Raw genomic sequence first — 24,820 nt, 5'->3', positions numbered from 1 at the left:
AGCCTGGTCTACATAGTGAGTTCCAGGACAGCTGGGGCTACAGGGAGACCCTGTCTCAAAAAAAAAAAAAAAAAAAAAAAAAAAGAAGAGGAGCCAAAAAGGTCTCAAAACACAAAATTAAATGTCCTGGAAATGTCACATTATATGATTTTATAATGTAAAATTTATCTTCTATGCAGATATCAAAATATACTCTTTAAATATGTATAACTATATCTGAATCAAAAATGTTTAAGTATTCAGGATATGAGAATGATGATAGCACTGACCTGACCATTATAGACTGTATACTGTGTACACCTAAGGAAATTTTACCCCATTGACTTAAAGAATTAAACATTTTAAAAATTGAAATAAATAATACAAAACATAAGAAGTTTTAAAAAAAATTGTTGATTTGTGTGTGTGTGTGTGTGTGTCACACAGAACATCCCAAACCATCTTATTCAACTATACACCCACTCCCCAGATGACAACCTCCCATAGCCTACCTCCCCTCACTAGACCCCTTATACTCTGATATCCCTGCTACTGTCTGCTGTGTTGTCTGCACCCCCAGACAAAACTTGTGCTTTTTAATATAGCTCTTGCATATAATTCCACATTTGTATAGTCTGAAGAGTCCATATGAAAAATGCTTTATATGTTCCAGGCAAATCAAAAGAATCATCAAGTCCAACACAGAATTTTAATATATTGAAGGATGACAATATCCATTTAGACGGAAACCTTAATTCCAAATCTTTGAAGTGAAGGAATATAGTCTACACTGGAAGAGACACAGAATGTTTCCACCTGCAAACTTAATTTATTCATTTTCCTCCAGTTACTTTTGTAGTTCTTGAGAAACCTTTATCAACTAGCTTTTATCTTCTAGTTTTAAACTGTGAATAGGCAGTATATGCTATGCAGCACAGTTATGGATGTTTTGTGTTTATCATAGCTCCCAGAAAACAGTCAGCAAAATGGAAATCTGAGTGAATGTGGGAGAGGAATGACAATGTAAAACTTGTTATAAAAGAGTTGCTAAACACTTAAGAGGCTTTGCAAAAACTATAAAAAATAGACACTATCTGGCACATATACATAGGTATAAGTATATAAATAGATAGAGATATATGCAGAGATTTATGAATTATGTATATGTTCTCAGTCAGTTAGCAGGAAGCTTCTTGGTTTTTCACGTTAGCAACAAAGAAAACAGTCTTCTCATGGGCTGTGCCTAATGATGGATGCTAACCAGACTTGGCATCAGCAGCAACAAGACTATACTCACCAAGACTCTCATGGCATGATTCCCCCTGTGCTTCAGATTTATACTTCGCTGGCAACTCCTCAATTTCTTTTTAATAATTGGGGCCAAACTTCATCAATAACACTTAAATAACCTTCCCCAAAATTGAGCAGCACAGAAACTTTCTAATTTCGCAATATTAGAGTGTTGTTCATGGTAATAATTGTACAATAGGAGAAAATGGGCTGGTAATCAATTAATTACTATAAATATAACCTGAAACGTCACACTAAAGAACACATTACTGAGATGAAATTGGTTTCATTTGCTTGCTAATAAAGATACAAAGCATGAATGATTATGAGAAGTCAGACATACCTGTTAAATTAGAGAACAGTGTAGCAGGTAAACCACCTGGTGCACCTTCCTACCAGTAATGTTAGCCAAATACTCTGAAGAATTTGATAGGCAGATAAGCCAAATTTGTTAATACAAACTTGTAATCTATATCAGTCCTCAAAGAAGAAAACAGGAGGGTGTTATTCATTCAAAAGCCTAATTTACAAAGAATTAGGAACTAGATAATTCTTTGGACAGATAACTTTGCTACTACAAGAAACCAGAGACCTGGGTTGTACCTTGAATTTTCTCTGGCCTCTGTACCATCATGGAAAATTCCTTAGTAAAGTATCAATAAGTATGCTTTCTCTTTTAAAGCCTGAGTCTAAAGCATCTTTGGGGTCCTCTCCAGTGCCAGTCTCTCTGAACTGATGGAAGACAGGCGCTTACCGTTCTGTTCTCGCTGCACTCCAGCTGCCAGCAGGTCCGGCTCCCCTAGGCTGATGTCATTGAGCCTTGTCCCCAGGCATTCCATGCAGAGGTGCTTGCACCACTCCTCAGCCTCCAGCTCTGAAAATGAGCACACAAATCAGAACAGGGCAAACGTGGTGGGGAAATGCTTCCTGAACCTGTTCCCCAAGAAACTGGTAGTAGTTAAACAAGAACAGCTATATTGAGGAGGTGGGGAAAAATTCTCCCAACTAGACAATCCCCCCCTTTTTTTTTAAATGTCCAAGTGTGGTTCATTTTAACAATGCAAGGGTAGTTCTATATTAAAGATTTAATTGATAAATAATAACATACTACATTTTAAACATAGAAAAGAGGGGCTGGAGAGATGGCTCAGTGGTTAAGAAGAGTGGCTGTCCTTACAGGAGACCCAGGTTTGATTCTCAGTACCCACAATGGTAGCTAATAACCATCTGTGACTCCAGTTCCAGGGGAATCCAATGTTCTCTTCTGACCTCCGCGGGCATTTCATAACATGGGTACCCTTACATATATGCAGGCAATATACTCATATACATGAAATAAAAATAAATATAAAATATTTTTAAAAAGAAAAGTATGATTATCTCCATAGATGCTGAAAGATGCTTGATAAAATTCAATACATGTTTATCTTAACATTCTTTTGTCTTCCCAAACCTTGGCCATTCTGTCTCAAGCACTGCTGTTTATGTCTGTGTATGCAGGTGCCTGTAAGGGCCAGAAGGGGGCATGGATCTCCTGGAACTGACACACAAGCAGTTGCGAGTTGCCAGGCATGGATGAAGAAAATCAAACTCCAAACCTCTGGAAGAACAGCAAATGCTCTTAAGTACTGAGCCATTTCTCTAACCCTAGTTCCCATTTTTGACATTATATTTTCCGCAAGGGGTCTGATGTTAACCACAGTGCTTTATCTTATTCTAGAATGTTTAGATTGACTTAAGTTTGGGATGCAAATTTCTTAAGAAAGTAATTTACATATAAGGCAAAATATAAATGAATAATTGAAAAATAATCTGAATTAAGCATAGACCATATGCCATATGACTACTTTCTCCATTCTGCTTCAGAATGTGTGTGTGTGTGTGTGTGTGTGTGTGTGTGTGTGTGTTGGGGTGGGGGGGTCCTGAAGGTCAGATCACAGAAGCATTCAGAATTCCAATGGCTCATGAATCTGCCCAAGAATGGAATCACTTTTGTAAACATGAGACTACTCTTCCTTGAAAATAAATGGTGGGGTCCTGATCTAGTCTTTCAATATAGAATGTCCACTACTGGCTCATATGTTTGAATACTTGGTTCCCAAGTGGTGTCACTGTTAGGGAAAGTTATGCAACCTTTGGAAGGTGGGGCCCAGCCAGAGGAAGTGGGTCACTGGAGGATGGAACTTGAGAGTTATAGCTGAGCTTGCTTCTGGATAAAGATCTGCATTTCCCAGTTGGCATCATTTAACAAGCAGCTACATAACGTTCCCCCTACCAGTGACCAAGTTCACTCCCATGACCTCCTAACCATGATGGATTGATACCTTCTGAACCATGAGCCGAAATAATTCATTCATCCCTGTTTAGTCAGGCTTTCTGTTACAGCAATGACAAAAGTAACACATCTTTAAAATACCGTTTTCTTTTTCAATCACTTAATTATTAGATCATTAGTCTTATTACTTCCCTACTTCTTTGTATTCACAAATAAATTTTTTCTTTGCTAAAAACACCATAGCATCTCACATACATCTAGAATCTTGTAGTATTTTTGGACTTTCATTTACATGAACAACTCAGACTCTAACATGAGGCTGCTGTGTGTGAGGAGGTTGAGGGTGAATAATGCCTGTGTTCATGGGAAGCACCATGAGAGAATAGGAGCCAAGTCTTCTAGATACTTTGCAGATTTTTGCAAAAGGGTATAAAGTTTGACATTTAAAGCCAAGCACCAATATTACAATACAGAAATTGGATCAGAGCTTTTGCATTGGCATCTTCCCAGAGAGGTTTCTGACTTTTCCATGTAGCATAAATTTGTACTAGAACATTTAATATAGACTGCCATCAAATCTCCTGCTCTCCATGAATGGCATTCCAATTTTTGCCCTGACATTTCAAACTCCCCATATAATGTTATGTGACAGGGTTTCTTGACTGCAGGGATTTGAATTCCAACTTCTTTCCTCAATGGCCAGGGCCAACAAAGACATGTGATGCTTCCATCCTGAGTTTAATGACACTGCCTTAACAAGCGCAAAAATAGGTTTGATCAGTGTGATGTCAAGAGAGATTTTTGCTTATTTTTAGTTTTATCTAGAATATAACATCCACTAGGAAGCAGGCACTGCAGCTTATCACATTATAGAAACAATGGCTATGTCATTCTAATCATGGGGACATTTCATCTACTAATGATACTCTGGAGGTATTTCGGGGACTGTCTTGTAAACAGGACAAAGCTTGGCATCTATGACATCATTTTGTATGTCTCATTTGAGTCGGATTCCTCCTCAGTTCTGAACATGTGGTGTTTATCTGAAGCTGGTAATCTTCCTTCAAGGGTGAAGACAAGGTAAGAGCATCTAGAGTTTAAAAATTCGCAGAGATTTATGACATCTTTTTATAGACCTGCGGATTAGTGCCTGAAAACTCTTGGTCATTATCTGAAACCTGCAGTTGCCTTGAATTCTAGAAATAAGAAACCTTGATGAAACTGACCTTCCTAGGTGGGAACCATTGACCTGTGATGGAACAGAGGCTGCCCTGCTAAGCAGGACTGATTGTTTCAGAAAGGAAACCAGCTTGCCCCATCAAACAACTAGAACTGATAAAAAGTTCCACAAATTGGACCTGATAGGCTTTTAAAAAAGAGGACACAAAGTAGAGACACGGGGTGTATCTGAGAGGAAATGGGGAGGAGTTTGAATATGATAAAAATACATTGTATAAATAAGCCAAAGAATCAATAAAAATACTATTTTAAAAATGTTCAATCAGACCACGGTTTGATCAAGATTGCTTAATTCTATGCCTCAGTTTGATCAAAGTTCTTTATGCATCGCTCTGCCTTAGTTCTTCCCCCATTTAAATCTAAGGTTCATGTCAGTTCCCAAAAGACAGAGATAAAGAACACTGCCCTATCTTTCAGTGTGGTAATATTGAGATTGACACACATTCCTTTCCTGCCTTTCCAGCATTGCTGTTTTCCTTTGATTTCTAGGTTGAAGAGCTGGATCTGATTTGTTAGGCCTGCCTCTCCCCAGAATTGGGCCTCTGTTCTGGGACTCTGGTAACCCCCTCAAGTGACGTGGGTAACACCATCAGCCCAAGCCTGGAACCAAGCTGGCTCTGTCACTCAGGTGAAGCCAGAGGCATGGAACTGGCAGTATGGGCATTTCCTCAGGACCTAGGAGAAAATCCTTTCTGAATAAATCCAAGGCCACTAAGAAACACATGGCTCTCTCTCAAAAAATAAAAAAATTGAAATATTTTTCTTTCTTGTAGGAAGAGAAGGCCAGAATTGAAAGAAAAGTTTTACAGGAGCAAATAATATCATACATTGATAATGATTTTATTAGATATAGGAAATTAAATTCTTAACATTTATAAAATTTTTGAATGTGTTCTTAATAACAAGCACGATCTTGGAGGTTGAGACCATTTATATGCTGTTTACCTAGAAATTCTTGAAATTTCTGTTATGGAAACAACAGGATTGCACTTTTTAATTTTGTTAAATATTAATATTTTGAAATTTTGTTAGAACTCTATTTAAAATAATAAGTAAACTTATATGCAATTAATATCCCATCAATAGTATCTTCAGTTTTTCATAGATGGTATAAGAATTTGTAATATGATATTTGGTTTTAAACTAAGACGGTAAGACATGTGTTAGCACCCAGAGCCGGTGATCCCTGTAACGGGTTAGACAGTGTATGCCAAGGCTTGAAGAAACACATAGCTCTTCTTTTTAGTCACCCCTTTGTCCAAGGATTTAATGAGTCAAAGAAACATACAAGATAGTAGAGCTTTCTCTCAAGATGGGGTTGACTTTTCCAATCAGAAGTAAATGAGAAAAGGAGGGACTCTAGATAGGCTGGCTAGACCCCAGATGAACTTATACTGAGGGGCATCTGGGGATGCTAACTTGACATCATAGGCCTTAACACAAATAACAGAATGCATGAGTTTCAGTGGGGGAGAGTTATGGGAGGGGCCAATGGGGAAGGGGGTATACAGATGTTTAAGGTGTTCTGTATGAAATACACAAAAATTCAGCAAAAAAATTGCAAAACAATTTATAACGCAGAAGAAAGGAAATGTCCCACCACAGCAAAGAGCAGCATTTACTGGCTTCTACCACTCAAGGCGTATCCTACAGCTAGTGCTTCAGTGCTGGAGAAGTATAGCCACACTGAAGAAGAGGAGCAGCCAGTTCAGAGAAACAGAGTTCATGAACAGGAAAATCTTCCAGGGTGGAGGGGTGTAAAAGAAGGATCTGTAATTCAGATATCATCCATGATTTCTTCCTTTCTGAAAAACAAACTAGTGAAAACTTAGCCTACGTTAGGCAGTGCATTAGAAGATCATATGACAAACCTTTCCTTACTGTTTCAATATTCTTCAGATTTTGTAGGATCAGGGGTAGGTGCTGAGCATGGTTTGTGTGCTCTGGAGAGCTGCTAAACAAACCTACCAGATACTGAGTAAGTCTGTCAAAGGTTCAGTAGAGCAGAACAAAACAGCAGGGACCTACAGGTCAGGGCATTATTATATTTCCGTGTGTGTGTGTGTGTGTGTGTGTGTGTGTGTGTGTGTGTGTGTGTGTGTGAATGTGAGCGTGCATAGGAGTGTGCACAGATGTGCTTAGCATGCATATTTTGCGTGTGCGGGTGAGAGTGTGGGAGTGTGGTTGAGTACGTGTGAATGCATATTGCATTGTGAGTGTGTGGGTGACATCAGAGAGGACAAAGAGGTCTAGGAGCAGAGATGGAAAGGCATTCGAAGAGCAGCAAGAGTGACAATTATGATAATCAGGTGCAGCTCTGAGTCCTTGCAGAAAAATGTGAGACAAAGGCACTAGGTGCGTTCTTTTCATGATTTTTCTAGCACTTGGTTCAATTAGATCAGTCTAACCCTTCACTTCAGAAGAATTCACTTTTAGTTGGCATACTTGGCCTAACAGCTTTGCTGTACACAAGCTGAATTTATTTGAGTGTTATACAGGTTTTGGTTTCTTTTTTCCTTCTTTTCTTCTATTGGTGATAGATGTTTAGTTGTGGTTTATGAGTTTTTTTTTAATAACTCCTTTTCTATCCTTTGACAACTTCATACACAGTCTGTTCATCATATTCACCCTCCCATTCCCCTCTTGTCTTCTTCTGAAACCTTTTTCGTCCCACTATGACCTCTCCTATTTTCATGTCTTAAAAATAAATCAATATATACTATTCTTGGCCAGTTTCATAATATTTATACTGAAGTTTGATTTTCACTTCCTATTACCCTGCCTTATTCCCCTCCTCATGTTAAAACCTGTTTTCTTCCCAACAAGTCCCTGTCCTATTTTTATGCCTTTTGTCTGTGACCCACTGGTTTTAGATAGGAGTGACCGGATACGCGTGGATGAGAGGTTGTTTACTGAAATATGGGCAACTTATCAGTGGTCACAACACTGAAGAAAGTTACAGACATCTCTTCTAGTCAGCATGAACTGTTCTTTCAAATAATTACAGTTATGCTTTTTATTTTTTTATTTCATAAGTAAGTTCCATATATTGGAATCTTTTAGTCTTTTATGCATGTTAATATAGTTTGTTTTATTGTTACTTAAATAGTATTTTTCTGTGAATGATCTGTCATATTTACACACACATATACACACATGCATACATACGAATGTGTATAGGACTTCTTGCACGCTAGGCAAGCACTCTTCAGCTAGGCTATGCTGTGAGCTGCTGTATGTTTCTGTGTGCATATATGCTCTTCTTTTCCTTTCTTTTTCTGTAGAGTTGAGATTAAATACAAATGAAAGTTTTGTAGACCTATTGCCTTTTGTCATAATTTTTTCACTTTACACTTTGAATTTCTTAGTCCAAATATAATTAATAAATAATTCAATTTCTTTGAGGAGGAGACATTAAAAAGTTCTATAAACTTTTGCATATTTTTATTTTCTTGAGAGAAATACTTTTTCATTAAGGCACCTTTTCCCATTAACCTGTGACTAGGCTCAAGTTTTAATTATTTAAACCAGAAACCCAACTATTTCATGAAGTAAAGGTTTAAATGAAGAAACCTAGTAAATTTCAAAAGGAAAATTGAGAGGTGCTTGGGAATAGCAAGACAAATGGAAGAGAGATTACATTGATCATGGAGTATGTGACAAATGGGTTTGCTGAGAGAAGTCATGGGGTAAACAGAAGTTGTGGGCAAAGGTGTTGGCTCCAATCTACCTTCTGCTTCTTCTACTTCCCCTTTACAGAGCTCTAGGGACAGTGTGATTGTATCCTTTTAAGAAAGAAAAGAAGTCTTTATATAGAAAATCCTAATATATGCCTTTTGACTAAATGGTTACATTCAAGCTCTATTGCTTTAACTAAACTTGGGTCTTAGGATAATGACATTACAGTTAAATGATCCACAATGACCTATATTTGAAAACAAAGTAAAAAGAAATTCATCAATTGTACAGGAATTCCACATAATATAAAAATTCCACAGCAGAATTAACAAGCATGGCATCAATCTCAAGCTACTCTTTTATAAGAGGCAGGAAATACTAATGTAGCTTGAGTAAAAAGCATTAGGAAATATAGATAAAATACTCCACTTGTCTTCATCAAAACCCACAGTTTTTAATTATCTTTCATTTGTTTCTTCTGTTCAGATTTTCTGTGACTTGGTAACCAAGGTTATTTTTATATTTATTGATGTAGTAGATATATGCTTTCCTGTAAAGTGAAGCAAATAGTCTCCATAAACTATTGCTTAGAGAATACAAAGCTTTCTCTTATTTTTATGTAAAATTTAAAAAGCTATTAAAATATATGGCATCTTGGTGAAGTGTTCATTCTTAACAGCTCTTGACTACTTGCTCCTTAACTGGCCTCATTGATATTTTATGGTTGTTGTTTTTCCCTTGCTATTTTCTGGTGTAGGAAAACATAAACCAATTAAAACCCAAAATACTGCTTCAGCACAAAGGACTACATGTCTGTTTAGCAGACACTTTCATTTTCAAATATGTAAAATTGATCAGTTTAGAGATGGAAGAACAGTTTGTCTCCCAAGAAGGAAATGTCTTTATTTTCTTTCTGCTGAATGCATCCTTTGCTATTTTCCACAAATTTGATTCACACTTTATTCTCTTTTAACATTCGGTTCATATAGAGCCTTTATCTAGCTCCTCAGGCCGAGATCTGGATGAGACAATGTCTCTGTGCCTGTGTTGTATTTTATCATAGCCCAAATGCCATTGACTCATCTTTTGCCTTTCTCAACCACAGTATTTTAAGAAATGGACTTATAGTAATTCACTTGATTTAGTTCCTTAAATGCTTAATACAACACATAAGCATGAAAAATGACAAATACATGTGGCACATATAAGTAGCTATGTCTTTCAATTATTTCTCAGATATTGAGGTCAAATTTTAGAACCAAGTGCAAGAGTACTCTCTTACTAGATGTTTTTAGATCTGTGCTCATCTCTTTGAGGTGGATCTTGTAAGTGTTGGCTTCTCTGAATAAGAGAAAGCTTTGTCTAGGAAAGGAAAAAAATATCAAATACCATCTCTGTCAAACTTCAGGGGTGCTAACCATAATTCACTCTAAAAGGTCTTTTTTTCTTAATTTTTTTTAATGTGTATATAATTTTTTATTGAGCTTCTGTATTCTCATACATTATCAGGGAATTTATGCCAGCATGGAAGTGACACACATTATATTTGACTCTATATGTGAAAAGCTATTGATCAAAGGTTTATTTTCAACATAGAAATGGCAGTAAAATCTCTGGAAAAAAATCAATGGAGAACCAAGGAATTGAGTAACCACCTAAGTATACCCCATTGTTATTAAGATAACCATAAATCCTTTTCTTTAACAGCAGGTTGATATAGGAAATTTTTGGAAGCAATATAAAATCCTTAGACTATAATTTTACTCCTTTGTGAATTGTAAGAGTTAGATCTTGCTTCCAGACATGGCCAAATAGGAAATTGTACTTACTTGTTTTCCAAAGTAACAAATGACAAATAGCAGCAATTGACAGAGAAATCACATGTGATATTACTCTTCCTGACAAGAATGCATTGCAGAATGCTTTAATATGGAGGTTAGTAAATGACACAGATCTTAGAACTATTCAAAGAAAATATAAAGAATAGAAAACTAACATCTTTAAGTGGTGTGAAAGTGATGTGTGTGTGTGAGTGTGCTTGTATTTTTGAGATGGGAGTAGACTGCTTAAACATTCCAAGAAAGCATATCGAAAAGAAAGTTGAAGCCCTATACACAAGTGACATATTTGCTGTTTTGTAACTTGCATGGGAGTCTGCTGAACAGACTTAGTGACACCATTAGAGTGAAACATGGGGTACATCCGAGGTATCTTTCTTGTAGCTAAACTAGATGCATACTCCCAAATCACTTATTTCAACAGATCAAGCCATTTTATAGTTCCCTGGTTATTGTGAAGCATCAAGATTTCCTATTGTCCCTCCTGTATTACTTAAACTGTAGCACTTATTCAATGCTCCGGTACATAATGTCCTAGCAAATAATCACAGAGGACTGATATTAAAGCCATTTTTAGTTGTTTCCTAAGACATTAAAAAAGTGTTAAAGCTCTAAGACATTAGTCTATTTGTCTTTTCAATATCTTGTAACTCCATTCCTTTCACAGTTTACATGTTTCCATAGTGCTCCTGACATTATCTCTGGCTATTAATTGGTCAATGTGGGCAATGTTTGATTTCTCAGAATATTAATTCCTAAGCAAAAATATAAAGAAATATATCATGCATAAATACGTGGTGTAGTACCATGTGATCATCTCCTTTGGGAAATGATAGCATGCACATATTTTTAGTGTTTTTCTGGTCACTTTTTCTCAATGACACTATTGTTCATATGCTTGGACAAAGAGTCATTTAGTAGATTGCAATTGAATGTGGGTAATTGTGACTTTTAAAAATCATCTTCTGTAATAAGAAGCACGGATGTAGTTTGTCACTTCTGGGCAAGTCAGGGAGGAACAGTGTATCCATCAATCAAGGAGATTCAACAGTGAAGTGTCAGAGGACACACAGGATTCAAATGTGGGTACTCAATGGCAGAAAAATTACATGGACTCATTGGGTGTGTGCATGGTGACATTATTTGATTGTAACGTATGAAGAAAGTTTCCAAACTATGTTTATTTGTTTTTAGCGTGTTTCCCAATATTGGAAGAGGGGAAAATACCACCCTTAAGGGAACCAGACAAAATTGCTGTGACTCTTCAGGGACAGTTTTCCCCACTCACAGTCTATAAGGGGATAGTGATAATTTTTACTACTGCATGCAGCCTCATTTTATAGTCTTCAGCTAGAGATACTGAAAAGAATAAGTTATTGGAAAAAGCAGTAACTAATTAACATTTTTTCTTGTTGGAAAACTGAAGTTTATTATATATAAGAACAAAGCATTTTAAGGCTCATGGTATTATACTGTGCTGTATTCTGAGATGCTAGGTGTGGGGAGGTGTTAGGAAATTTTTTTTCCATTTATGAAAGAAGTGGAGAAATACAAAAAGCTGCTATGGACATAACTTTATAGCAGTGCAAAGAAAGCAGGGGGACCCTCTAATAGGCTCAAGACAATATTAAGAGTTCTTATTTTATGTTTTAGGCTAAATAGAATTCCAGAACAAATTCCAGAATTAGAGGAGAGGCAGGTGAAAAATCTCTCACTAAGTTAGTAGATTTGTCATTTCTTTCATGTGCTAGATCAATTTCTCCCGTATAAAGTTATCAACATAGGGTTTCGTTTTAAGACTAGGTGAATGTGATGGTTTAACACTGAGTGCCAACTTGCAGAATTTGAAATCACATAGGGCATATCTATGAGGTAGTTTCTAGACTGGATTAATTGAGCTTTAGACACCTAGCTTAGAAGTACAAGATGACTTGGATACAGTATGTACTCTGAATGGTAGTGGCACCAGTTTATGTGTTGGAGCCCCAGACTGAATAAAAGCTGAGAACCACCATTCCTCTCTTTCTGCTTGCTGAATGTAGATGCAATGTGACCAGCTGCCTCATGTTCCTGCCGCCTTACCTTCCTCCTTCCCTACCAATGCACTATGTACTCTTCAAATGTAAGCTGAAATAAACTCTTCCTCTTTTAAGTTGTTTCTTGTCAGGTATTTGATAACAGCAATGAGGAAAGATACTAATGTAGCAAATAAGGGCTAAGTGTTTTTTACTCCCTTTAAAAAATTTTTGTTTGTATTGAATTTTCATGTATTTTATACAGAATATCTCAAAGAATCTTAATCATCTTTATACCCCCGTCCCCATTGGCACACTCCCTCTGGAACCCATATACTCTGTCATCTGTATTAAGGCCCAGTGTGTCAAGTCAATGTCCCCAGACAGTCCCCTGTGCAAGTCCATCCACTGAGGTCTAGTCAGGCTATCTAGAGTCTCTTGTTTTAGGAAGATCAGCTCTTCCTCAACCAGCAGTAATCAGCTACCAGTGTTTCTTCAGCTAAGATTGGGGTTTCTTTATAATGAATGTATAATTTCAAAATTTCAAATTCTGTGAGTTTTTTTGATTAACTTTCTTTAATGTTCTATATCAATCAACTTTTACTTAGATTGTGGCATAGAAAGAACAGGCTGAGCAATCTTAGGATTTTTACAAAAATGTGCTTATTTCTGACTTCCAGCCTTGCTGGATGTGGTCCAGGTTCAACTCTGCTCCACATTTCCTCATGCTGGGACCAGGCCGAATGAGCAGTCTGTACCCCAGTCTCAATAGATGCAAAGACAGAGTCTCGTCATAACTCTAGGATTTGACCTACACATTCCATGTGGTGTGTTTCCTGCTTCCTGCACTTGCTTTCTCTCCTTTCCTGTCTTAGTACTATAACTGCTTAGTTTGATTTTGCAGTAAAATCATCTAGGAGCCTGTAATAGCAGGTTCCAGGACCACATTCCCTGTGATTCTGATGTGGAAAGTACAGTGTGGGGTCTGGGAACTTGCATTGCTGAAAGCTTCAAAGATATGCTGATGTTGCCAGAACAGAGACCAGGCTCCCTCCTCTGTGGCATAATTGCATTTTCCTTCTTTTCCCTCTCCCACATATAAGAATAAATATAATGTAGATATTTTAGCAAAATGTCTTCTTATCATTGTACCATATTATTTATCAACATTATATTTATACCATATACTAAATCTATGGCTTTGCATTTAATTAATTAATTAAAGAATTAATTGTTTTGTTTGCAGTGCTGGGTGATGAAACTGAGGATCTCAGGGGCTGGAGAGATGGCTCAGTGGTTAAGAACACTGGTTGTTCTTGCAGAAGACCTGGGTTCGAATCCTAGCACCCACATGGCAGCTTACAACTGTCTATAACTCCATTTCCAGGGGATCCAACAGCCTCTTCTGTCCTCCATGGGCATTGCATGACATGGGTGCACTTACCTACATGCAGGCAATACACTCATACACATAAGGTAAAAATAATAATAAAATATTTTTTTAAATTAATAAAAAGAAACTGAGGACCTCATACAGGCTAGAGATAGTACTGTACCACCAACACATGTCCCCAACCCCCCAAATCTACTGTTTTTAAACACTTAAATAGTTATGACTGCACTTTATATCCATATTACTATACATCGAAGAGTGTGCTTATTATTTCAACACAACATTTAGTTAACAGTTTATCCTGTGTCAGTGATTTGTTAATATTGCTTTGTTTAGTCCCCCACAGAAAAAGGAAGGAGTTTTATAGCTTCATTTAGCAGACATGGGAACCGAGGTAGAGGGATAAAATGATTTCCTCTTGGCTATACTGAGTAGCTGAGTCCAGCAGCTGCACTCAGAACCGGTTGGCTCTTTTGCTTCATCTTTGCAGTCTGCATCGCCCCCTTCTTTCTGCTCTTAATTTCTTCTTCCTAAATACTATTGCCTTAGTGCTCCTTTCTATGAGGGTGGAAGGTAATAAACACCTTAAGATTTTGTATTTCTCAGAATGCCTCTTTCTTTATGCTCACTCTCACATTTTAATTTATCTTGGCTGTTGCTTTCTTCAGCTTTATGAGAATAACTTTCTAGGTCATCTCTTTACCAGTTGTTCCTCTCTCAGAGTACGTGATATTTTCTCTGAGTTGCATTTAAGTTTTCTTGCTTTATATTTAATTTGACATTTGCCATGCGTGCCTGCTTCTTGTCTTGATGCAACTTAGGAAAATATCAGTCTTTCTTCATCATGGGGTTTTTTAAATGTTTTCATTTTAAAATAGTTTGTCTATGTCCCATTCAGTGTCACTTCTTAAATGACAAATCCTGTCACATCCATTTCTCATCTTTTGTACCATGATATCATATAATACCGTCTATATTTTAGAATAAGTTTTACATCACTTCATATTTTATACCATATTCATGATGATTTGTCCAGATTTATCTTCTTAGCCTAACTTTATTTAATTCTTAATTTAATATATGCTTTCTGTTTTTATAACTTTTAAAAATGCTGAAAGTAGGCCGGGTGTGGTGGCACACGCCTTTAATCCCAGCACTCAGGAGGCAGAGGCAGGTGGATCTCTGTGAGTTCAAGGCCAGCCTGGTCTACATAGTGAGTTCCAGGCCAGATGGGGATACAAGGAGACCCTGTCTCATAAAGACAAAAAAAAAAAAGATTTATTAAAAAATATTGAAAGTTTTTCTGGTTTTTTTTGTCTCATCTATTCTGTCTTTATTGTGTTATGCCATCCAGCATGATATCTGTATACTTCTTATACTTATTTTAAATATAACTAATTTAGATTCGTTCAAACTTCTGTTACTCTCTGCTTAAGTGTGGATGTATCTTTGTTTTATTATCCTCATGATGGGTCAACTATTTTTGGTAAGCTTGACTTCAGTTGAAATTTCTCTTTTCTGAAGAACCTAATGAGCGTGAGATTCTTAAATATTCTCAATGAAACCAGGTCACCTTTATCTCTTGAAAAATTCTAAAGAAGTCATTAATTTTGGATAAATTTAGTGTTTAATATCAGCAATTAGTTTCCATTGGGATGTGCTTTTCACAAGGACCATGTTGGTTAATATTGATTGATAATTGGACAGGATCCAGAATCAACTAAGAGACAAGTATCTAGCTTTGTCTGTGTCTTGATTAGGTTAGTTGAGGTGGGAAGACCCACTCTGAAAGGGCAGCACCATTCTCTATGCTTGGGTACAAGAATGTATAAAAAGAGGAAAGCCAACTGAGCTCCAGCCTTCACCTCCCTCTGCTTCCTGACTGTGGAAAAAAATGTGGCTAGTTGACCAGCTGGCTCAAGCTCCTGACTTCCATACCATGTTGGACTGTGTCCTGGGTCTGGGAGCCAAAGTAAACCCTGTTTCCCTGAAGTTGCTTTTGCCAGCTATTTTAAACAACAAGAAAGTATCTGACGTGAGGATGCGTTTTCATTTGGTTGACTACTCTCTATCCTAATTCTGAGACAAATTCAGCTTTTTTGCTTTTTTGGAAAAAAAAAAGTCAAATTTTTCTATTTTTGTTTTAAACTAAGGAAGAGCATTTGAAGAACCAAATTTTGCCCAAAGAATCCAAGTCAAAGGCTGTGACTTTTTGTTAACTAAATGTTAATATCATATTTTAAGAACTAATAAAATTTACAAGGCTGCCTGTGAATGTGTGTGTGTATGTGTGTGTGTGTGTGTGTGTGTGTGTGTGTGTGTGTATGTGTATGTGTGTGTGTGTGTCCCCTTAGTTAAGTCTTGATAATTGCTCTTAGGTTTAGAAAGTTCTCAGTCAGGTATTTTCTCTTCAAATATTTTCTTCTTTAGCTTCTGGAGTTCTAATTACACGCATGCTATATATTCTTCTTTTTTTTTCTTTTCTTTTCTTTTTTTTTGCTGTGCTCTGTCCATGTTTACTTTTGATTCTTTTTCTCAGTATTTAGATTGCATAGCTATAGAGACCCAGTTTTTTAGTTTATTCACACATTCTTAAGTTGTTTTCAACAGATACTAAATCTGTTTATTAAATGTTAAGGTCATTTTAAATGTTCCTGAATTTTTATTTGATTCAATTCTAGGCTTCATATCTCTGCTAAAATTCTTCATTTTGTTAATCACACTTAGACCATAATAAGTAGTTATTTAAGCTCTTGTTTTAGATAACTCTAACATGGGATAATCTGAATTCTTGTTATAATTCTGAATTCTGTGTATAATTAGTGAAGTTTAAATGTTGAAAAGGTCACATGAAAGATTATGGAACTAATTTGAAGATGCTGTAAGTGATGCTGTCTTCATCTATGTATCAGAGAATGTCATACTTTGAATGCTATACTTTGCCAATTCACTTTACTGCAACTAGGTAGAGACACATGAACTTCCTCTAATCCCCAATGCAGATGTTCAAGTTGCCCATGCACTGTAGTAGAGCGCCTCAGGATCCCACCAGAAACTTGAGGTCTTTCAAAGGGTTCCTGTTCCTCTTTGATGGAAGCTGAAGTCCAAATTTGATTCCTATAATCATTAGGCTTTTAGCTGGTACTCATCTTCCCAGCCCTTGGAAGTTACTTTACCTATGGATCAGAACCTTGAAAAGCAAGCAATCAGTTCTCAGGGTCATCTTTTTGAGGTGCCATCTATCTAGGATTCTGGCTGTTAAAGTCCTGGCTGCCTTAGGAGGTAGCTAAGCTCCATTTTCTTGTTTCCAGTTCCTGGCATTGTCTGAGCAGTTTCAAGCTCTCTTCTCTTTATCTCCTTTCCTTCCAGGGTTCCAGGTCTTCAGAACCTGTGTTAATTATCAACAGGTCAGTTTTCAAGAGTGAAATGTATTTACCTTTCATCAGGGATGTTGCTGCTTCTTCAGATCAAGTTGTTTTGGTATTTCTTGGCTATTGTCAAACAGATGATTTTAATCAAGTAAATTATTTATTATCTCTACATAGTATCAATATAATAAGCACGAATATTATAAAAGTGAATGTGACATAGCCAGAACATAGTGAACCTTTAAGAACATAGACATTGACCATGCAGAATTTATGGGTCTGAAAAGTACCAGAGACTTTCATAGAAATAACTCAATTTCTAAACTCTCTTTGAACATAGCTATGTATTTAATAGTATGCTGTATTTTATATGTTGACTTCTGGTTCTAAAAAGAAGGGAGACTGTGAGTCAACATAAGAAATTCTTGTATTTCAAAATCAAGTATTTTTGAAAAATGTGGAACAATTCTGAAAATTGTTCTGGATGTCAGTAAATAAGTTCTTTTATACTCTTAGGATCTGTTTTAATGACTAATAGCTCTTCTAAAATTACTTAAGAATTTCCTTGTCATGCTATCTATTTGTCTTTCATAGATTGACTTGAAAATGGCATTACTCACACAGATGACCCTTGGTAGTGAGACAAAAACAGTTTCAGTTTTGTGCAATGTGTGTTTGGAGCAAGCAGTGTGTTTGGTTCAGTGCATCCTGGAGATCATCAAAGTCCTAAGAAAAGCCAAAACAAGCAAGGTCACAGCGGAGAGAACCAAGTCCATTATGTGTGGTCAGAGGTCAGTCTCCCTTTGCTCTTTTTGTTATCAAATCAATTTCCTTTTCAATCCAACTTAAATTAGTTTTCTTTTTTATTTTGTCTCAAATGCAGTCTGAATAATAAAACAACTTGAAATACTTCTTCAGCTACCTGGCTAGTCTGCACTTCAAGAAGGGAGTTCAGACGACAGATTGGAGGGGCTAGTACCTCAATTTGAGCAGTAAGAGAATAGCAGGTTTTGAATATCTTAGGAAGAGCCAAGAATTTGATGTGATGGTAAGGAGCATGATAATAAGTATAAAAAAGGGAAAGGATGGCAAAGTTTTAGAAAAAAAGTTACAGAAAGTTTATAGATGTAGCTCAGTGGTAGAGTGTTGGCCTACCATGTGGGAGTCCCCGAGATCATGAGTTAACACTTAATGTTGGAAAGAGAAGAAAAATAAAACATGTATAAAACTTGATCATTTCTAAAACCTTGAAGAGACATCTAGTTTTGAAAAAGCTATAGAATTACACACTACATAAAAATTCAAAAGAATTCCATGTAAGGTAAGAAGGTGTTATATTCAAAACTACAGTTGATTCTATTTTTGTTCTTCTACTGTAACAAATGAGACGGTGGCTGCAAATATTTTGTATGTTTGTAGTAGAATGCATACTATATTGAGGACTTCTGTTTCCTTTGTGAAGTAAGAGAAAGAGACTTTTACATACTGAAAATATGCTACACACAATTTTCCACACATACTCCAGTACTGTCATTTTTTGTATATGCGGGTAGTGAACATTGCATATTATACTATACATGGGTTTTCACTACTATGAAGTAAGATAGGCTAGGATGTTACACCAAAGTAACAATTAAATAACATTACTATTTGTATTAAAAATACAACAGCATGCAATAGTAAAACAATAATGAAGTTTTTAAGGACAGACTCGACAATATCAATATTTGACAGAAACTAGACCAGACCTAGGTGTTAAAAATAGCAGATGAAAAATTGTTAGATTATATGTCATGGCAGTTAAATATATAATTAGAATAGTTTCAAACTGAGAAGAACAAATGTAATTACCAAGAAATAGTATGGATGTCACAAAAACTACAATAACTGAAGAGTACACGTCAGGTGACCTTTCAGAACACTGAAAAATAGCAGTGTGTCAGATCTCTCTGTGACAGAAAAGCATACTACACACAAATATCACCTGTCAAAATGGGCTATGTTTCTCCACTGATGTATTTGAAGCACTATTGCAATGGAATATCTTCAAAATTATAAGGATTCTATGCCTAAAAATTATAGATTGGTTTTTAAGGGAAAACACAATTTGTTAAGGAATCACGAGTCTTTCCTTGTCCTTTCACTCATGTTCACTGGTTTATTTGGTCACTTGTGCCTCCCAATACATACTTGCAATGACCATGGCTTTATGTTTTTACTAGATTTTTCTTTTGTTTTCTTATTCTTGTGTACTTTCTAAAGTTTTTTGTCTCTCAATATGAGATCCAGCCTCTTACAATTTTTCTGTGTTCCATACAATGTTGTCAACCATAGGTACAATATTGTGAAACAAATCTCTATGATTTATTTGTCCTTCACATAAAACTTCATGTCTGTGGAACAGACAAGCTAACTCCACTGTGCATGAAGATGACTGATGCACTTTAATGAAGAGACTTAAGTTTTAGAGAGGATCTTTATTTTCCTTTATTCCTTACTACGTGCATAGCACTCATTTCTTACATTGTTACTTCTTTCTCAGGACCCCTGGTCTGGCAGGGTTCACCCTGCATATTACTTAATTTTTCATTGCTGTGACAAAATACCTAGCAAACACAACCTAAGAAAAGAAGGGTTTATTTTGGCCTATAGTTTATAGATAAAGACTGTAACAGTTAATAAGATATGGAAGTGATAGATGGCTGATGACCTTAGGTCTATAAATGAAGAAACAGAGATAAATGTTGGTGCTCAATTTGTTTTTTGTTTTTTCTTATTCAGTTCCATACTCCAGCCTACTTAATGGCTATGTCTACATTAAGAGTGTGTATTCCATTTTCAGTTAAACCTTTCTGGAAACACTCTCATAGATACACCCAGAAGTGACTCTAAATCCCATAAAAATGACAAGATTAACAATTATATCTTGTAGGGCTGATGACTGGGGATCTCAGTCACTGATGGCACGCACAGGTCTAGTGAGAACCTGGTGCTCACACACGTGGAAGCAATCACCTTGATACTGTTCTCCTAACAGAAATGATAGAATTCTGATAAATTCTTAACACATGTTGTCACGTTGAACTACCTAAAAGCAATTGAAAAATACAGATTATTAATCTCATGTACCTACTCTTAGGGAAGGAAATTAACACAAACTAGTTTCTGGGGTATGTGTGGGTTTGGTCTAAGCTTCACCTAAGTGATTCTACAAAAGATAAATAAGAGAGAACTATTTTAGGCTTATGATCAAGTTTTGGTTATTTTTTCCAAATCCTGATTACTGCCATTAAATTGCATAGATGGTAAATATTGGAGGGTTTGGCATTTTTGTATTTTATATTCATGTATATCTTTATCTTAGATCTTAAGCTTTTATCAGATTGTTTTACCTTTAGAAAGTTTATGGAAGTTTTTGTCATTGAAAGTAATTTTTTTCATTGCCTTTTCTAAATACATAGGACTTTGATTTTTATATATTGGTTTTATGTTACAATATTTTCCTAAAAACAATGCAAATCAGTCTGTAGTGATTTTATTCCATATTTTCCAATTATCTAATCATCGAGTTTGCAATGACTACATTAATTTAGAAAAAGAATATGTAGAAAATTTTCCTCATAGAAATTTGTTAATTTGCCAAGTTCTTAGAGTAGTTCTATTGAGTAGTAAATTAAACTTATTATCCTAAAGAAGCATGTAAACCTGAGTAAGGAAAATGATACAACATTATGTTTTATCCCCAAACCAACAAACCACTTTGTTGATTGCTACTGTGAGTTTTCAGTTTTTGAAATGAAAGAGATCATTTTTTAGGCTTTTGAGAAGGATTCCATGCTTACATGGTCATAAACTATTTCATTGTAGAATAAACATATTTGAGAAAAATATTATTCTTACTATTTGATAAATCCAGGCTTCTATTTTCATTTTCTGTTGTTGAATAAGCCTTTTAGATTTTATTAGTGATTGGTGTTGAAAAATACATTTCTCTCTTGAGGATGACCATACTTAAGGACTCCTTTAATATCAAGTGTGGCTAGTAACAAAAACCAGAGAGAAATTCTTTGACAGGGAGTTCTTAAGACTCAACAATACAACATCTGGAGGGTATGTTCTGATAATACCATCTCCAGTGGGATTATGAGCCTTGTAGTAGAAAAGCATGTCTCTTTTCGGTGTAAGATTCAGTTCATGTTCTTGCTCTTAATTTATTGATTATTAAAACATATTATACATCTGAAATTGGCCAGGGACTTGACTTTCTGCATAGGATCCCAAAATAAAAAGAATTAGTTAGAGCCGGGTGTGGTGTGGCACATGCCTTTAATCCCAGCACTCGGGAGGCAGAGGCAGGCAGATCTCTGTGAGTTCAAGGCCAGCCTGGTCTACATAGTGAGTTCCAGGACAGCTGGGGTTACAGGGAGACCCTGTCTCAGAAAGACCAAAAAGAATAAAAAGAATTAGTTAGTGTTCCCAGTTGCACCAACAGTTCTATTTAGTGCAGATGAGAACAAGGGCCGGGGGGAGGGGTTAAGATCTTTCCCACAAGCTCTGTTTGTTTAGGCATACAGAGAATGTATACATTGGCATTTAGCCAAGGAAAGCTGAGCATTTGGGAATATAGATCCAAGGAAGTGAAGTCCTGTTCACCACTGTGTAGGGGACATTGAGCACATACATCTTAATTCTTTCATACTCTCTAACAATTAGTCTCAATTCTAGCATGCTAAGGAGTAATTTATTGTGACTGTTTTAAATTCCGTGCTAAAATGTCATTATTTCTAAACTTGCAAAAGTGGGACAGTGAAGATATCTTTAGTACAGAGTAAGCATGAGTTTGTTTGGTTTGCTTTGTCCTTGGTCAGATGCATATGTACTGTAACCTTGGTTTTGTACCTATCTTGCAACTATTCTGAAATTTAAAACAGCAATATTTGAATTTATGTATTTTTATTACATGTCCACACTGCTGTAAAAAATCAGCTACAGGGAAAGAAAACATTTATGAAGTCATAAATGCAAACATAGGTTTGCTTTGGAAGTGTGTGGACTCAGTATCCATTTTTTTCACTCAATTTTTTTTATTTTTTTATTATTTAAAAAAATTAAATAAGCCAATATTCTTTAAGGGACTCTAGATAGGCTACTAGAGTCCAGTGGATGAACTTGCACTGAGGGATGTTTGGGAACACTAACCGGATTCAATAGGCCTTAAAATTAATGACGGAATTAATGAAATCCAGTGGGGAGCAGTTATGGGAGTGTGCCGATGGGGAAGGGAGTATAAAGATGACTAAAATGTTGTGTGCGAAATGCACAAAAATTGAATAAAAATATACAAAAAATAAATAAAATTATTGTCTGACATTCTTTTTAAAAGTAATACATCTTAAAAATATTAAATGAATTTCTGCCTGGTTTGTGCTTGCATGGGGCTTGTGCATGTTGACACCATTGCTACAAGTTCATGTGGAGTAGCTGACTGACTGTCTGTAAACTGTCTGGAAAACTTTATTTCCTGTGGCCATCTACCACCTCTGGCTCTTACAATCTTTCTGCCCCCTCTTCCACAGTGATCTCTGAGCCTTGGGAGGCAGACGTATGATATAGTTCTCCTATTTAAGGATAAGCACTCTGCAGTCTCTTGTTCTTTGCACACTGGCCACCGTCTGCATAAGGTAACTTCTTTTGTGAGAGTTGAGAGATGCATTAATCTATTGGTATGACAATAGACTCTATACACTACTCTAGAAATATTCATCCATGTTCATTGCTGAACTTTTCATAATTGCAAGAAATTGGAAACAACCTAGATGTCCATCAAAAGATGAATAAATAATGAAGGTGTGCCCCCCCACACAATGGAATATTATTTAAAATCAAAATTATAAATTTTCAGGTAAATGGATGGAGTTGATAAACAATAATCCTGAGTAAGATAACCCAGACCAGAAACACAAATTTTGCATGTGCGCTCATAGTTGATGCTAGATTTGAAATCTTAGATATGCATATTCAATTTGAAAATTTGGAGGTCAGGAAACTAATAAATGGCCATGGATGGGGGAGGCTTTCTGGGAGAGGTGGTACAATGCTGTGCAATGAAGGGAGAAAAGGTAACATTAGACTAGGAACAGTTAAATTGGGTAGGGATCGGGAGGATAGAGCAGAGGCTAGAGTATGTGGAAGGATAAATAATATGAAAAGCCTTTAGGAAAAGCCATATAGAAACCTACTAATATAGAAGCTTCCTAAAACAGACATTATAAAAAGAGATTAAAAAGTTACCTTATAACAGGGGGACATTGGCCCTTCTAGACATCAAAGGCAATGAAAATAAAACCTCACTGCCAGGAAGGGGCTGTTTGTATAGATGTTGTTGATCAGGAGTCCCATAGACCCTTGAACAGCACTGGCTATTGCCTGTGCTCTTGGTCACCCACCAGAACTTGATGGTAAGACACTATTGCTAAAGACAATACATACACGAGCAGTAGAACAAATAAGGAGAAATCAAGCTGGTGTTCACTTACAAGCCTCATCTCTACTGACCAGATTTCACAGTGCTAGAAAAAAATAAAATAATCATCATCTTTACCCAGCTGTGAATTCTGTGAACTCCAACAAGTTGCCTGTCAAGATATGCCCACCAGTGCTAAATTGGCACAAATATTATGGGAGTAACAAACCACTCCTTCACTGTATTAGGGTTAAAGGTCTACTTCATCGGATAGAGCCCATGCATGACATTGATATCAGGCTTAGGAATCTGAGGTTAGACAGGTCACATGGCATAGGGAGAGCCTAATATCTACTAGAGTGTTGTGAAGGAACTATAACAATTATCTTGGGGCATGGAGGGTGCCAGAGACATTCAGATGATGCATGACCCTTTTTCTTCACATATCTCTGGCATCACACTCCTCAACCAGATCAGCCAACAAAAATACTAACAACCGATGTATCCATATATGAGAGAGAGAGAGAGAGAGAGAGAGAGGGGAGAGAGAGAGAGAAAGAGAGAGAGGAAAAGACAGAGACAGAGACACAGAGAGAGACTGTGTAGGAAAAGAAGAGTGGAACATGTTTACTAGTATGGAACACTAATCATTTCACTCCTAGAAAGAGAAAAATAGAGATAATGTGTTTGAGATTTAATGAATAGAGATGGTCCTCTGGCTCCTGGGAAATCATCAGAAAGGATCTTAAAAGACTATGTGATGGGAAAGGGCAGCCTCATGAAAGCCCTGTCTTTAAGTTAGAGGAAATCATCCTTGAAAGACTTGGAATAAAGAGAAGAAAAACAGAAAATAATGCTGCTAAAGAGGCAAGAAAACTTGAAACCAGTAGCCCTGTAGCCAGTACCACCCTATACCAAACGAATACCCACAGAAGAGACCCCAGAAGTAAACCAAATGAGCCAGTCACACCTCCCACTTTGTGGGCATTGTTTAATAATTAATAATATTTAAGGCATGAGCTCTTGGAATAAAGAGAAGAAAAACAGAAAATAATGCTGCTAAAGAGGCAAGAAAACTTGAAACCAGTAGCCCTGTAGCCAGTACCACCCTATACCAAACGAATACCCACAGAAGAGACCCCAGAAGTAAACCAAATGAGCCAGTCACACCTCCCACTTTGTGGGCATTGTTTAATAATTAATAATATTTAAGGCATGAGCTATATACTCATGAAAAATAAGTTAGGAAGGGAGGGTAAAACAATACCAACTGGCAACTAAA

At 36.5% G+C, this 24,820-nt stretch overlaps 1 protein-coding gene across 1 annotated transcript in view; it reads right to left on the bottom strand.

The window, feature by feature from the left end:
• Nucleotides 1-24,820, bottom strand: part of Dok6 (docking protein 6) — a 523,930-nt gene that overhangs the window by 228,608 nt on the left and 270,502 nt on the right. The window contains exon 4 of the mRNA XM_008824928.2: nt 2,024-2,143. Within this exon, the coding sequence (XP_008823150.1) occupies nt 2,024-2,143 (120 nt within the window). The remainder of the gene's footprint in view (nt 1-2,023; nt 2,144-24,820) is intronic.

Source organism: Nannospalax galili, unplaced genomic scaffold, assembly GCF_000622305.1.
Source record: "Nannospalax galili isolate Female #2095 unplaced genomic scaffold, S.galili_v1.0 scaffold709, whole genome shotgun sequence".
Lineage (NCBI taxonomy): Eukaryota > Metazoa > Chordata > Mammalia > Rodentia > Spalacidae > Nannospalax > Nannospalax galili.
Note: the sequence above shows the minus strand (reverse complement) of the source record. Positions and strands in the feature narration are given on the sequence as shown.